The following is a 14738-nucleotide window of genomic DNA, read 5'->3' as shown; positions in this document are numbered from 1 at the left end:
TAATCTTACTCTATTGTTTAGACATCCATGCCAAATGCTTGTCTCTAATTTCTCTGTAAGATCCACTTGGGATGCAAATAAGCAGCAAAGGCACACACTAACATATGCATTCAAAACACAGACTAATCACTTTTTTCTTTTTTTGCTATCCAGCAAAATAAAATGTAAAGAAAACTGCAGAAGAAAAAAAAAAAAAAACTTTTAGATACACCTTTTAAATTTGCATCAATGGAAAAGTCTAGGCCCAATGTGCAAACAAACAACAAAAAATTATACAAATATTATTTAAGAACATTTTCTACCCAAAATCTCCAGTTCCACTTTATTTAAAATTTGCTTTAGACAGTATAAATTCTAATAAACCTTCCTTGGGTGGCTGCACATTCCTTCTTCAGCCGGTTAAATACAGGATCTTGGCACATCCCTATGTGATTATGCAACCATGTAAAACACATGGAGCTGTGGACACTTTCTTTCAACTAACATTGAACTAATCCTACATCCTCCAAGAATACTCTCACCCCACCATGAGTTAAGCATTGCTTTATACCTTGCCTGTTGATGCAAGGCCTCTACAGGCAGAACTGTCCACCTGGTTAAATATTCAGGTACCAATTCCATGTCACCCTCTACACTATCACCTAGAACATTCCTCATTTTTTGTCTTCAAAATGCTGCAGAGACTGGACCTGTCAAAGGAGGGAATGAAGGGGGAGGATTCCCGTAACCGCTACTAACTTGCTAAGGATATTTTCCAGGGAATCCGCTGCTCTGCTCAGGGGCTCTTCCTGCCCAACCATCTTGGCTACAATTGAATTCTGCCGGTCATTGTTCAGTATTACTGTTGTCTGAGGGACAACACTACAAGACAAAAAATCAGAGAGGAAAATGGAATGTAAAGGAGCAGATCTTATAAATAATACATTAACAGTCTTACGGTTTAAACAGTCTACTTGGAAGCAGAAACTGCCTGTATGCCTTCCTCTTTCTCCCAGCATCGCAGTTCTGTATCAAATGCTAACACTGGTAATCCATCGCATTTGACATCTGTACCATTTCAAGTACTCAACTTTTTCAGGGGACACACAGCTTCAACGGAATTATATAGAAGTCTACCACTCCTGGCAAAGCAATAAGGAATTCATCAACTCAAGATACACAGGAAAGAAGTCTGTAAATCACTGCTCCAAAGAGCCAACAGATTTTTGCTTTGAAAAGTCTGAGCATGGGCATTTTCAGAGATCTATGGCCGACTTACATGGTAATGCACCATTTGAGTAGGATAATTCTCAGGAAAAATAATGTAAAAGTGTTTATTCCAAAACGGGATGATGAGCTTAGTTAAAAAGCATGCATTGTCTTGCAGGGCTGGGGGGCTTGTGGAGGGCAGGAAGACAAGAGGGGTACTAGGGCATCAAAGCAGAACAGGGAGAGACTGCAGCTTCAAATAATGACAAGACTGAACTAATTCTTGTGTGCATTTAACATACAAAAAACAAATATTTAAAACAGGAAAGCATTTAGCTTGTGAGAAACCAGAAAGCCTTCACTAGCACTTACAATGTAGAAGAAAATTACTAGACAAATGTTGTATAGAAAAAAACACATTAGATCTACATTATCATACAGAAGTAAATATGAGAGTTAACTGGCCCTGGCATGCAGTTTATCATTTGATTTGTTTTCACAGATTATAAACATTATTCCCACACCATTACTCAACATTCTAAGGCATGGTTTTGATACTTAAGACTGTTTCTGCTGTACTCATGGTAAACTTAAGGAGAGAGGTTAGAAGAAAGCCTTCTCTGTCTCTAAATCACACATTTTCTTCTTTCTCTCTGCTTCCCACAATAAATAGCCCACTCTTGTTTTTACCATCCAACATCTCAAATATGACTGATGGACATTTATTTTTCCTAACTGTACCTCTTAACTAATTGTTGAAACACACAAATCTGATGACAGCAACTGTCTATTTCAGCTGTAATAGGCTGATTCACTGCTTAAATATTCATGAGTCTACTTAAGACTTTAGGTGCTACAGTAGCCATTGGTAAGACCTAAATAAAAGATAGGAAACTGCCCTAAGAGCTAAGGATAAATGAATCAACTTTGGCACAGATGAAGTGGTTGACAACAGGTTTTCTGGATACAGAAAGACGCAGGACTACCTTCCTTTAACAGTAACTGTGTCTGGTAGCAGCAACAAATGGAATTCCTCATGGGCTGCCAAGGATCAGGTGGACTGCAAACCTTGAGAAGCTCTAGAAGATGTTTGTCTCATCATAGGTGAGTGCTGACTGTGCTATAGCTTTTCACCTGTATATGAATTTCAGTTTATACTAAGCAATAAATGGGGAGGTTCTGTTAGGTTTTCTCAGCTGCTATCTAGAGTCTAGGGGTTTATGATGCTTTCATAGTCACCTTTTCAGAAGTTTCTCCATTATCAAGGGGAAAAAAACCCTACACATTCTTTATTGAATAAAAAACAACTTCTGCCTGTTTTCTCAATGCCAGCACCAAACATTTCAAAACAAAAACGCCCCACACCAAACACTTGATAGATGCAAAACTTGGCAGTGGCTATGCTAGCAGCCACCCCAGCCTAGCATCAATACTATCTGTTCCTGTTACATATCCCAAATTGTCCACATAGCCACATTTGAAGTTTTCACAGGCTGGTTTAAAATGTTCAAGAATTTTACACTTCCTTTTAGACACTGTTCTTTATCACCATCTTTCCTGAAATCACTTCTGAATGCCTGTTTAAAATGTCACTTACCAAAGCTTATTTTTAATGAACACTCTGAATAATTAATTTCAGCTGTAGAGATAAATGCAATAAAATTACATTTATAAAAGTCCTTAGGATTTTACTCATATTAAGTTTATATTTGGAAAAAGAGAGACTTAGCACTAAAAATTGGCATAAAATAGGGAAGAAGTTGGGGGAGTTGCCCTTTGGGTTTTCTTTAGGAATATTCATTTTTAAGGAAGCCAATCTAGAGAGTGAGCTGGATGGCATATAGCTAATTTAAGCAAATTTAGAATAAGGAAATGCTTTTATATAGCCCACCAGCACAGACTTATCCCCTCCACAAAGCATCAGTGTATGTTCAAGCTTGCTTACTTTAATGCATAAACATTTTTTACAATTTATCCCTAAACAAACACCAACAAAAACACTGGCTCCTCTCCAAGAATTAACTTTTCCCAGTTAGTAGAGTGGATTATTGACAAGAAAAATCCACCTGCAGTTGTTTTGGTAGGAGCCACTAACTAAACATTTCATTTTACTGACACATATTTTCCTGGTTATACAGCACAAACGCAAAACCAAACACCACATTCACAAAGAAAACTTCTGCAACAAGCCACAACTACCACCAAATTGTCCACCAATTGTTTTACATGTGGAAATGAACTGTTCTCAAGTTGTAAGGAATCAAAGAACCCATAAAGCAGTTTGGAGGAAAAACAAAGTCACACGAGTAGCAGAGGACAGCTAGAATAATTGTTTGGAAATGCTCAACACCACACAACAAATCTACAACCACCAATTAACCTTTCTCTGTGACTTCTCTCTCCTGAGTAGGAGCTCTAGTTTGAAAATAACTGGAGTTTCTTGTTTATTATCAGGAATCATTAGTGTTGGATAAGAGTATCTGTATCTACTAACACAAAGACTCCAGTAAAACTCAATACTTTTTCACTCTTAAAGAAGAAATTATGCATGTTTTATGCTAAACTCCTGAAGAGTGATGCTTTCAAAACCAATCTGCATGAGGTGAATGGGGTAACCTCTCAATTCAAATCATAAATGTTAACCAAGGAACTACAGTTCTGTCCATGATATACATCGAACAAGAACGGCAACAGAATTTGCTAGCAAATTCTGACAATGAGGCATCACAAGGCAGAAAGTTTTCAGAGCTGATGCTGTGAAACTTGAGCAGTTACTTATCTGGAAGAAAATAACAACTGGGACTAATACAAAAAGGTTCCACTATGCTTGAAGAAGGAGAATTTCACAGGATTGTCTTAGGCTCCAACTTGTACACAGGAAAAATGGATACCCACAACATTCCCTGCAGATATGGGAATATGCTTGCTGTTAAATTTCCTGTGAGCTGTTTTATTCTCTGTTTTTAGATTATTTTAGAGACAACAAGAAATCCAATGAATATAGAATCATAGAATTATAGAATAGTTAGGGTTGGAAAGGACCTTAAGATCATCCAGTTCCAACCCCCCTGCCATGGGCAGGGACACCTCACACTAAACCATATCACCCAAGGCTCTGTCCAACCTGCCCTTGAACACTGCCAGAGATGGAGCATTCACAACCTCCCTGGGCAACCCATTCCAGTGCCTCACCAACCTCACAGTAAAGAACTTCTTCCTTATATCCACTCTAAACTTCCCCTGTTTAAGTTTGAACCCATCACCCCTTGTCCTATCACTACAGTCCCTAATGAAGAGTCCCTCCCCAGCATCCCTACAGGCCCCCTTCAGATACTGGAAGGCTGCTCTGAGGTCTCCACGCAGCCTTCTCTTCTCCAGGCTGAACAGCCCCAACTTCTTTAGCCTATCTCCATACAGGAGGTGCTCCAGTCCCCTGATCATCCTCATGGCCTCCTCTGGACTTGTTCCAACAGTTCCATGTCCTTTTTCTGTAGATATACGTGTTACTATACATACATGTTAATATACATGAAATTAAATAAGGAATTCTATGGAAAGCCAAAATACTGGGCTAACCTGACAAAAATCCAGAGGAAATCATTAAAAATTATTTCAGCCTTGCTCACCCTCATACTATTCTTTTTTTTTTTTCAGTCTGTACAGCTCATACTGGTGATGAATTTACTTTAATCATTACTTATATTCTAAAATACAGAAAACAAATTACAAAGAAGGAAAGCTTCTGATATTCACTCTGATCCCAAATGAAGCAATTCTTCCTATGAGTGCTGCCAGTACTATACTCATGGAGAAGATGGAAAGAAAACATTATTAAGAAGGGTCAGTGGGAGTGCTTCAAAAACCCCGTGTTGCTGCACAGGACTTTCCATTTGTGTTCATGTGCTCCTTTCCCCATAAGCATTAGAACTTGGAGAGACTCGTCCTGCAATTTTCCTATTCTTGGACACAACTCAGTGAAAAATTAAAATGCATGCAACCTACAGATAATATTATATTCTGGGAAATATTTTTGAATGCAGTTTACCAAATACTCTGTTAACTTAGAGGTGAAAGTATTTCTAGAAAAAATAAACATACCAGATAACAATTTTCAAGTGTACACATTTAGCTTCTGCCTTTTCTCTTTTTTTTTTTTAATATAAAAGGACATTCTACATTTTGCATAAGAAAATTGCTGCCAAAGATAGTTTTCAGTATGGAAATGTGTGAGTCATAGATATGATCATTAGTCTTAACTGTTGTTTTTTCATGGCCAACAACCTGTCAATCACACAGAATGCACCCAATGACATAAAAGAACTTTTGGCAATACCAGGACCATCATCTCCTCTTCTTCCCATGTGAGGTTTTCATTTAGAAAGAGAAAAATAAGGAATAAGGAACTGACATTTCTATCTTCCACAAGGTACAAGATCAAAAATGTTTCTCTAAACCAAAGAAAATGACTTGTGATGAAAATCAGGCCAAAGTTTTCAAACACGAGTGCTCTATTTAGACCATTTCTGAGCCGCCTTTGAACATGTGATCTTGCAAGCAGGTAACTAAGAGCTCAGCTTTGGGACTCTGAACTAGCCACAGCCTCACAAACTGCTGTTTCCTGGCCATGTAATACCTTGTGGTCACTCCAATGCTCACACAGCGGGGGCTGCTTATATGGAGGCAGGGCTCCTGAGGATATCACTGTCTCATCCTCTAGTGTACACCTCAGAAGGAGATACAGAAAAAGAGGGGATCAGGAAGGCTGGAGTTGGAGTTAGCCCTGGCAGACTGCTTGCTCTGAAGCTCTCCAGCCAAACACAGCCTTAAGGAAAGCAAGTCTGGGTAACAGACCTTGAATTCTCACATCTTCCAGCTTACTGCTGTGGGGTGGCACATGAAGACTTAAGTGTATATAGCTCATAGCGGGGTGGGGGGGCAGGTGTCTGGAGGAATATTTCAATTGGCCCTGCCATGAGGGAAATCTACAAGTTTTTCAAATTATACAGAAAAATACCATTTTAGAAGTGTGGCATTTTCCTTACTTTCTTTTCTTTTTTATCTTTCACTAACACTTGTGTTCATCTGTAACACCAGCCACTCTGCCTCTTTCCATCACCATTTAGGGAGATAATGCTAATTGCTTCTTCCTCTTGATGACCACCTGCTTCCTTTGCCTTCTGCACATACAGTTAAGATTATGCATCCAAAGAGGAATGAGAAAACTGACTTATGAATTTACACTATGGTATGCATGAACAAAACCACAAACTGGCAAAGCATACACAAAATTACACTGGATTTATGTCAAAAAACAATGAATGCAGCTTCTTACCACCCAGGAGAGAGCAAACTTGCCAACAATCAGATGATTCACCACAATGAAGACCAGTGGAACACCTGCTGTAGGGTAGGGAGCTGTACGGGCACTTGAACAGTTAAAATTTTAACATCCCTAAACTGCATTCACCCAGTCAAGTCAATTGCCAGAAAAGCAGCAGTATTATCCATCATTTTCAGTGAGAATTCAGCCATCAAAAATTATCTTTGGATTCTTTGCATCTGGAACATCACATAAGAGCAGACATTATAAAGACAGCACTAATGTTTAGATCCTGTGAGAAGACAAGCCAAAGTACACCAGCCGTCACTAAAGAGATTCATGGATGTGAAAACTGAGAAAGCTGTAATCAATTTATAATAAAGATAAAGCAAAGGCAGCATTTATTAAAACATACTGTTAACAGCTTAAAAACATTTAACATCAAATTTTCAGCTCAAATAAGTAAGAGCCAGACATTTTCCAAGTCACAAAATACATTTATATGGAGTTTGTTGTATACAGCCTCACCTAGAGAGCGCCTCTGAATTGGCTGACAATCAAAGACATGAATCACCAGCTTTAAGACCTATTTTATCAACCAATTTTAAAAGCTGTTAACTTCTGTTGTGGATTATTTTGCTCTGAGAAAAGCTAAACACACCTGTACAAGCAAACAAGTGTAGTCATCCACAAATGACAACACCCATTTCCAACTAGTTCAACAACTAACCAACAGTCAAGCTACAAGGGAGCTGAAGAACCTACCACTTAAAACAATGGGGTTTCTTTAGGGATCTTACAATACAGGTATGCAAGCAACTGGATACCGTTTCTGGGGGGTTTGTTCTGTTTGGGTTTATTTTTAAGGGGAAAAATGAAGGGGGGTGGGGGGTAGGGGCAGGGAAAGAGAACCCAGAATAATTTCTTTTACTTCAAACTCAACTGAAGCTATGTAAAAGATCAATGCACAAATGAACCTTTTGGCCTCAGCAGATATACAACAGCATCAAAACCAGTAGGCCACATGCAAACAACAACTAGAATTGAAAAAATACTGCTAACAAATGTCATTGATTATTAGTGTCTCTGATTATGGACAAGAAATGAACAGGCCATGACTTATAAACAGGGACTCTGCTTTGAAAGGCACAGAGGCACCCATCTGCCGGCCTGACTCAGTCTCAAGGGAGGTGTGTTGCCTACCAGGGGCACGGATCAGGGATGTGGCAGAGAGGCTGCCTGCTCTAGTAAGTCCCACGGATTATTACCCACTTCTGGTGATGCATGTGGGTGCTAGGGATACAGACAGCAGTAGCCTGGGGAACATGAAGAAGGACTACAGAGCCCTGGGAGAGGTGCTTAGGGGCTCTGGAGCTCAGACTGTCTTTTCATCAATTCTCCAGGATACAGAGGAGGACCTTAAAAAGGCCAGGAGGATTGGGCAGGTTAATAAATGGTTAGAACGGTGGTGCCATAGTCAGGGGGTTGGGTATTTAGAACATGGGACTCAATTTGGGAAGCCAGGTCTACTGGAGGCTGGTGGAGCCAGCCTTAGTAGGAGGCTTGATAGGCTGGTCAAGAAAGCTTTAAACTAGGTGTGTTGGTGGAGGAGGGCATCATTCCATCCCAGCATTTCCAGCACCTATAATAAATGCTTGGAGCTGCAGTGTGCCCTCACAGCACAGAACCCCCCCCACACACACACACACAGACCATGTGCTGGGCTGCATCAAAAGGAAGATAGGCTGAGAAAGTGGGGACTGTTCAGTCTGGAGAAGAGAAACCTGCACGGAGACCTCATAGCAGCCTTCCAGTATCTGAAGGGGGCCTGTAGGGATGCTGGAGAGGGACTGACTCTTCACCAGGGACTGGAGTGATAGCACAAGGAGTAATGGGTTAAAACTTAAAACAGGAAGTTCAGATTGGATATAAGGAAGAAGCTCTTTACTGTGAGGTTGGTGAGGTACTGGAATGGGCTGCCCAAGGAAGTTGTGAATGCTCCATCCCTGGCAGTATTCATGGCCAGGTTGGACAGAGCCTTGGATGATATGGTTTAGTGTGAGGTGTCCCTGCCCATGGCAGGGCAGACAGAACTTGATGATCGTGAGGTCCTTTCCAACCCTAACTATTCTATGATTCCAAATACAAGCATTTTTAAAAATAAATGTAAGATTAAAAAGATACCGGTAATACAACAGCAAAGATACTTTTTCAGACAGTACAGGAAGAAATTAACAGTTGTTACCCTTCTTTGAGCCTTAACTTCCTGAACTAGAGAAGTAGTAGTAATGCAGCATACTAGAGACTGAATTAAGCACAGAACACAAAAGGTTGATCTGTAAGGGATATGCAGGCTTGACTGATCTTGAACACAGTTACTATAAGTGATCTACTGCAGCCTTAGTACCAAAATAGGAATTGCTTTGTTTAAAAAACACTGTATGAAAAGAAGTAAAGACTTTGAACCCTTTATTATGCAATTAGCTACTTCTAGATTTATTTTCCAAAATTTCTTACAAAGTAAGCCAGCATAAGCCTTACTTATGTGGCACTAGATGTCTGGGGGTGAGGGAAGCAGTGTTATAGACTGGCTCTCAAGACACTAGTTAACTGACGCCTTGATGGTCACCAGATAACAACAAACTGTAAATAAATACATTAGGGTTCTGCAAACAGAACTCAAACACACAACTCTTACAGAGCAGATTTGTAAATAACTTCCATGATGTACCTCTGTTCTCTTGCTTTTCACAACTACCCAACCACACTTGCCACCACATACATATTTTTATAGATAGGCCAAGGATGCTGCTACTCTGAGAGCTCGTACTAGATCTTTAATTTCCATACACCCTGAAGGGATACTGAAGAAATACCGCTCTTGACTTCTCACAAAGAATACAATTTTAAAAGTTATTAGGAGCAGATTTCCTGTCTCATACTCCACCCTTCAATATGGAACAAAGCTAAAGATATGCAAAAAAGTACAGTTCCACGAAAAGGAAAAATGCTGTTTGGAAAGACATTCAGATTCCAAACAGCGTGTTTTTTACGTTTGGAAATGTATCAGTTAAATAGCATCTCTTGCCAAATAAAGCAGATGGAAGACTGGCTCTCTGCCATCTCACCAACCTTGCTGAGACCTTGCTAGATGTTGGTCTGTTTCATTCTTTTGAAGCTGTAAGTTCACCTATAGCTCCTTCCCACCTTGCTTAAAGTAAAGCTAGGACTCTCCAACACCACTGTAGATTATTTCTTTTAAAACTACACTACTATGTATTACTTTCCATGAGTAGCAAGACCAGTCGGTTTCACAACTGTTAAAAATACTGGTACTTGAGTTTGGTGTAAACTGGTACGCAAACTACTTTGAAACACAACTTAAAGTTCTGCTCTTTCCAGAGGAAAACGAAAACTTCCCCCCTTTAATCACAAACTCATTAGCTGCTCTTCTCTTCATTCATCCGTTTTGTTGTACTCAGAATTAAATACCCCAACTGACAGGAAAGGTTTCCAGGGAGTGCTCTTACCGCTGCATTTTCAAACTTCAAATAATCTCCAGAGACTGTAACATTAAAAGATTTAAATTCTCAAAGCTGGAATCCAAATGAATATATAAGGCTTTTCTGCCCCCTTCTGTTTATTATATGCTCGATAAATTACTTCTTGAAATAGAGAGTACGTAACATGCTTCCACAATCCAGTGCAGCGATACAAATACAGTAAGATTTTTAGGCTTTCACTAATATATAATCCTACTAACAATTTTCAGACTTTTTACAACATTCATGAGGTAAAAACTGTCCACTTCCATTAAACACAATAATTCTTTTCCATTGTTATTTAGGTAAAAGGAAAAGTATAAGCCGTATGAAGGCATTTATCCTGAACCAAATTTCAAGTCATGTACCCTTTACATTTATTTTTTGAATGCAATAGCTGGCTATGCTCACAGAACCACAGAATAAGAGCCAATGTTCTGTTTTCCCCAGAATTCATCTAGTATGACCCTTATGGGTTTTGGCAAGGGGGCAGGTTAACCCACATTTTAATACTACTATAATTGGTTTTAAATGCTCTTAGACACTAATTACAACAGTAAATGCCACCCCTAATCTATAAAACTGAAAGCCTTTTTGATCCTTATGCATGCCTCTCTTTTTCATTCTCAGATACCCTTACAAATAAAGGATGTGGATTTCTAAAATGTCTTGGCACAAGGGGCAAATTCTGTGCACATTCAGTTCTCTTGTTTCCTAGCTCACTATTGTGAATAGCAATACGCTGCGCCACAAGGGACTTCACACAACTGCCCTTCTGCTTTTGTGCTGTGGCTTTCACATAGGTTTTTTTCTTTACAAAATGAGAATAAAAGGATTCACTGAAGCCTTAGACACAGAACAAAGTCCCTGTGTATTAGCTAAGTGGGAATAAAGTGTTTACCCACGTGTGGTTCAGAGCACAAGTTACTTCCGACGCTTTAAGCCTCCTAAGTTAAAGGATTTCACACTTGCCATGGGTTAAGACTAGCAGCTGGGAAAATTTACTGTGCAATTACCTGGCAAACGGGGAAAAAAAACTGGCCTTGTAACACATTACAAAAACAAATCCTCTGAAGAAGAGAGTTTATTACCAAAGACTTTATTTTCAGTGCATACTGCTGAAAATCTTAGCTAGCATTATATTTAAGAATTCAAAGCTGTGTCTCTCCAAAAGCCTCGCAGGCACATTTTAAACAGCACCACAATTAAAAAGATCCAAGCCACATATTTTGCATTTATGTCTCAGACATAAGTTATCAGCTGCTACTTGCTAGACTCTAATTTGAATCACTGGACTATTATAAATATTTCATCAGAAACCATTAACCTAAGAAAACTGGACTTGGAAGAACGAATCAACACAGTTCAAATCTTGGTCAGTCTGAAAAGGTTTGCAGAGTTCCATCCCATACATGCATGAATTATTGAACTCTCCAAAACACAGATGAAATATTAGTACTACATTGTCTTTTTAATTCCATAACTGACCTTGCACTCTCAACCTAAATGCTATCTGGACATTATACATTGTTTCTGAATTTATCAAATCTCAACAACAAATTACTAAACACTTGGCTCCTCAATATCTTAGTGCAACAATAATGGAATGTGAAATTCCAATGAGAACACTGCTGTACAAGCTACTTAAATCCAAGATGCCGTTTCTCCTTAGTCCTGTGTGAATTTTAACTCCCAGTAGTGCAGGCAGTAAGCATAAAATCTTCACAAACTGATGGTTTGTAACAAAAAAATTTCACTTGCTGATGATCTGCAACAAAAACTCCATGCAGAAAACCAACAGGGCAAGCTTTATTTCAAAATATTTAAATCTCTACCATAAAAGTCCAAAGCAAGAATTACCACCATTTACAGCACTGCTGCTGTGGATCTTGCAAGATATACAGCAAAAAAAAAACCAACAATAAAATCAGTCATGAGAGTTCTTGAACTATTTTCAGTATCAAGTTGTAGTGATCCTAATTATAATGAATCACAGACATCCATTTAATCTGCAGCAGGTACTTCTCCACAAAACATGTGTTTCAATACAGGTAAAACAAAAAGATGTAAATTGGTGTTCTTACTGCTATGCAGGACCAGAATCAGTCTCGAGATGTTGAGGCTGACAAGTTCTTCTGACAAATTAGGAGACTTTGGAAAGTATTTTCATGTTTTCGGGGAATCAAAGATGTCGAGATTGGGGTCTTGGTTTTTTTTTTGCACCACAGCCAAAGAAACTATCACTATGCAGGATAAAGAAAGAGCGGCTGACAAATGGTTCATTTATTTGATTAGCGCAGTTTCATAAACTGTATTTCTGAATGCAAGACAGAACCATAATTTTCAGATAAACATGTCTACTATACATCAAGAAGGTATTTGGGTTCTTCACCCATACTACTTACTTAATTCAAGCCACACAGTTTTTCCAGACTAAAATACTAATCATCACTACCTGGTAGTATAAGGTGATAGTAGCTAACTTCCTTTAAGAAAGCCATACAAAGCATACTGCACACATTCAACTTCAGAGTGTGCAAGTGTGTATGGTTTTATAAACAAATGCACATGAAACAAATCCCTTTATCACCTGCTTTGCAGTGAGGACTTAGGAAAAAGGGAACAAGCAAAAACCCAACAGTAGACAGAAGAACTGAAAACAGAAGCAGGTCTGATTGCACACTCAAGCAAGTTTGCCGATGACACCAAGCTGTGTGGTTCGGTTGATACCCTGGAGGGAAGGAATGCCATCCAGAGGGACCTCGACATGCTTGTGAGGTGGGCTGATGCCAACCTCATGAAGTTTAACCATGCCAAGTGCAAGGTCCTACACCTGGGTCGGAGCAATCCCAGGCACAGCTACAGGTTGGGCAGAGAAGAGATTCAGAGCAGCGCTGCGGAGAAGGACTTGGGGGTGTTGGTTGATGAGAAAATGAAGATAATCTGGCTGCAGTGTGTGCTCACAGCCCAGAAACCCCACCATGTGCTGGGCTGCATCAAAAGGAGCATGACCAGCAGGTCAAAGAAAGTGATCCTGCTCCTCTACTCTGGTGAGACCCCACTTGGAGCATTGTGTGCAGTTCTGGTGTCCTCAACATAAAAAGGACATGGAACTGTTGGAACAAGTCCAGAGGAGACCACGAGGATGATCAGAGGACTGGAGCACCTCCCGTATGGAGACAGGCTGAGAAAGTTGGGGCTGTTCAGCCTGGAGAAGAGAAGGCTGCGTGGAGACCTCAGAGCAGCCTCCCAGTATCTGAAGAGGGGCTACAAAGATACTGGAGAGGGAGTCTTCATCAGGGACTGTAGGACAAGGGGGAATGGGTTCAAACAGAAACAGGGGAAGTTTAGACTGGGTATAAGGAAGAAGTTCTTTACTGTGAGGGTGGTGAGGCACTAGAACAGGTTGCCCAAGGAACTGGTAAATGCTCCATCCCTGGTGGTGTTAAAGGCGGGGTTGGACAGAGCCTTGGGCTATATGGTCTAGTGGAAGGTGTCCCAGCCCCATGGCAGGGGTTCAATGTGGATGATCTTAAGGTCCTTTCCAACCTAAACCATTCTCTAATTCAAAAAAAACAGAAGCCACAAAAGGCACTGAAATTGACAGCGCTCTTGGCCAACTAATGTAATTATGAATGGGAGTTCACGTTCTCACTCCCTTAGCCAAACTTCCACTTTACCAGTAATCTTTTATCCACACATCAAATTTTTGCTTATATTTGTGCTCTTTAAGAAACTTCGGATCCTAAGCAAAATTTTTAAATTCATAAAAAGGGGCAAATAAAGTTGCAAAGTTTTAATTACAGTCTTTAACTTTTGTTAATATTGACTTTGTTCCCTCATTGTGAGTGTCCTCAAAATGAACACAGTGAAAGTAGATCACAGACAATTGTGCCATTTTCCTTCAACCCGCTCCATACCCAGACATAAACAGACTGGACTTGCCTGAAAGAGCTATTCACACCAGGACAGCACAATCATCCTCAATTCTTCATGAAAACAAAGCCATTAAACAGAACAGATTTGTTAAACAGAAACTACAGACATGACACTTGAACTGGTAATTTAAAATAAATGTTTGCACACAGCACCACAGACTGATGATAGAAAGTGACTGGGAAAGGTTATAGAGTTTATTGATGCCCCAGGGTCCAGTCCAAAACAATGTTGAAAATTCATCTGTGGTTTTGTCAGCCACTCCTAGGCTTGAAGGTCTGCACTAAAGACACTGCTGCATGAGGCCCCAGAAAGATGCTCAACCACAAGATGTACTGAAGGATAAATAAACCTGGCTTGCTTATAGAAAGCAGACAGAATTTCTCAAAACCCGATGACCTCCAAAGCTGCTCCAAACAAAACCTTTATAATACATTCTGATTAACACCCCAAATCACTGACATCTTGCTAAGCTGCCTGCTAAGTTGTCCTGGGGTCTGGATCTGCTTCCAGGGAAATATTTTTTCAGGCCTAAAGTTGAATGCATGAGCTCAGGCTCACAGCAGGCAAAGTAATGTACCTGCAACTTGAAAATAAACCATGCACCATACATCTTTCAGGATATTATATTCCTCAATACATGCATTGTTTTAAACTGGCTACTCAAAAAATACATCTTCTTGCAAGTTGAGGGTCTTCAGACATCTCAGTTTCAGTTAGAGACAGAAAGAATCCCCAAGCTTTATAATGCT

At 39.8% G+C, this 14738-nt stretch overlaps 1 protein-coding gene across 3 annotated transcripts in view; it reads right to left on the bottom strand.

Annotated features, from left to right (window-relative positions):
* BANP (BTG3 associated nuclear protein) overlaps positions 1 to 14738 on the bottom strand; it is a 137394-nt gene that overhangs the window by 112716 nt on the left and 9940 nt on the right. For all 3 annotated transcript variants that reach the window (XM_057423523.1, XM_057423524.1, XM_057423525.1), the window contains exon 4: positions 739 to 861. In XM_057423523.1, coding sequence (XP_057279506.1) covers positions 739 to 861 — 123 coding nt within the window. The remainder of the gene's footprint in view (positions 1 to 738; positions 862 to 14738) is intronic.

Source organism: Pezoporus wallicus, unplaced genomic scaffold (genome assembly GCF_028554395.1).
Source record: "Pezoporus wallicus isolate ANWC-B61680 ecotype Strahan unplaced genomic scaffold, APGP_CSIRO_Pwel_v1 contig_10160, whole genome shotgun sequence".
Classification (NCBI taxonomy): Eukaryota; Metazoa; Chordata; class Aves; order Psittaciformes; family Psittacidae; genus Pezoporus; species Pezoporus wallicus.
This window is presented reverse-complemented; position numbering and strand designations above follow the sequence as displayed.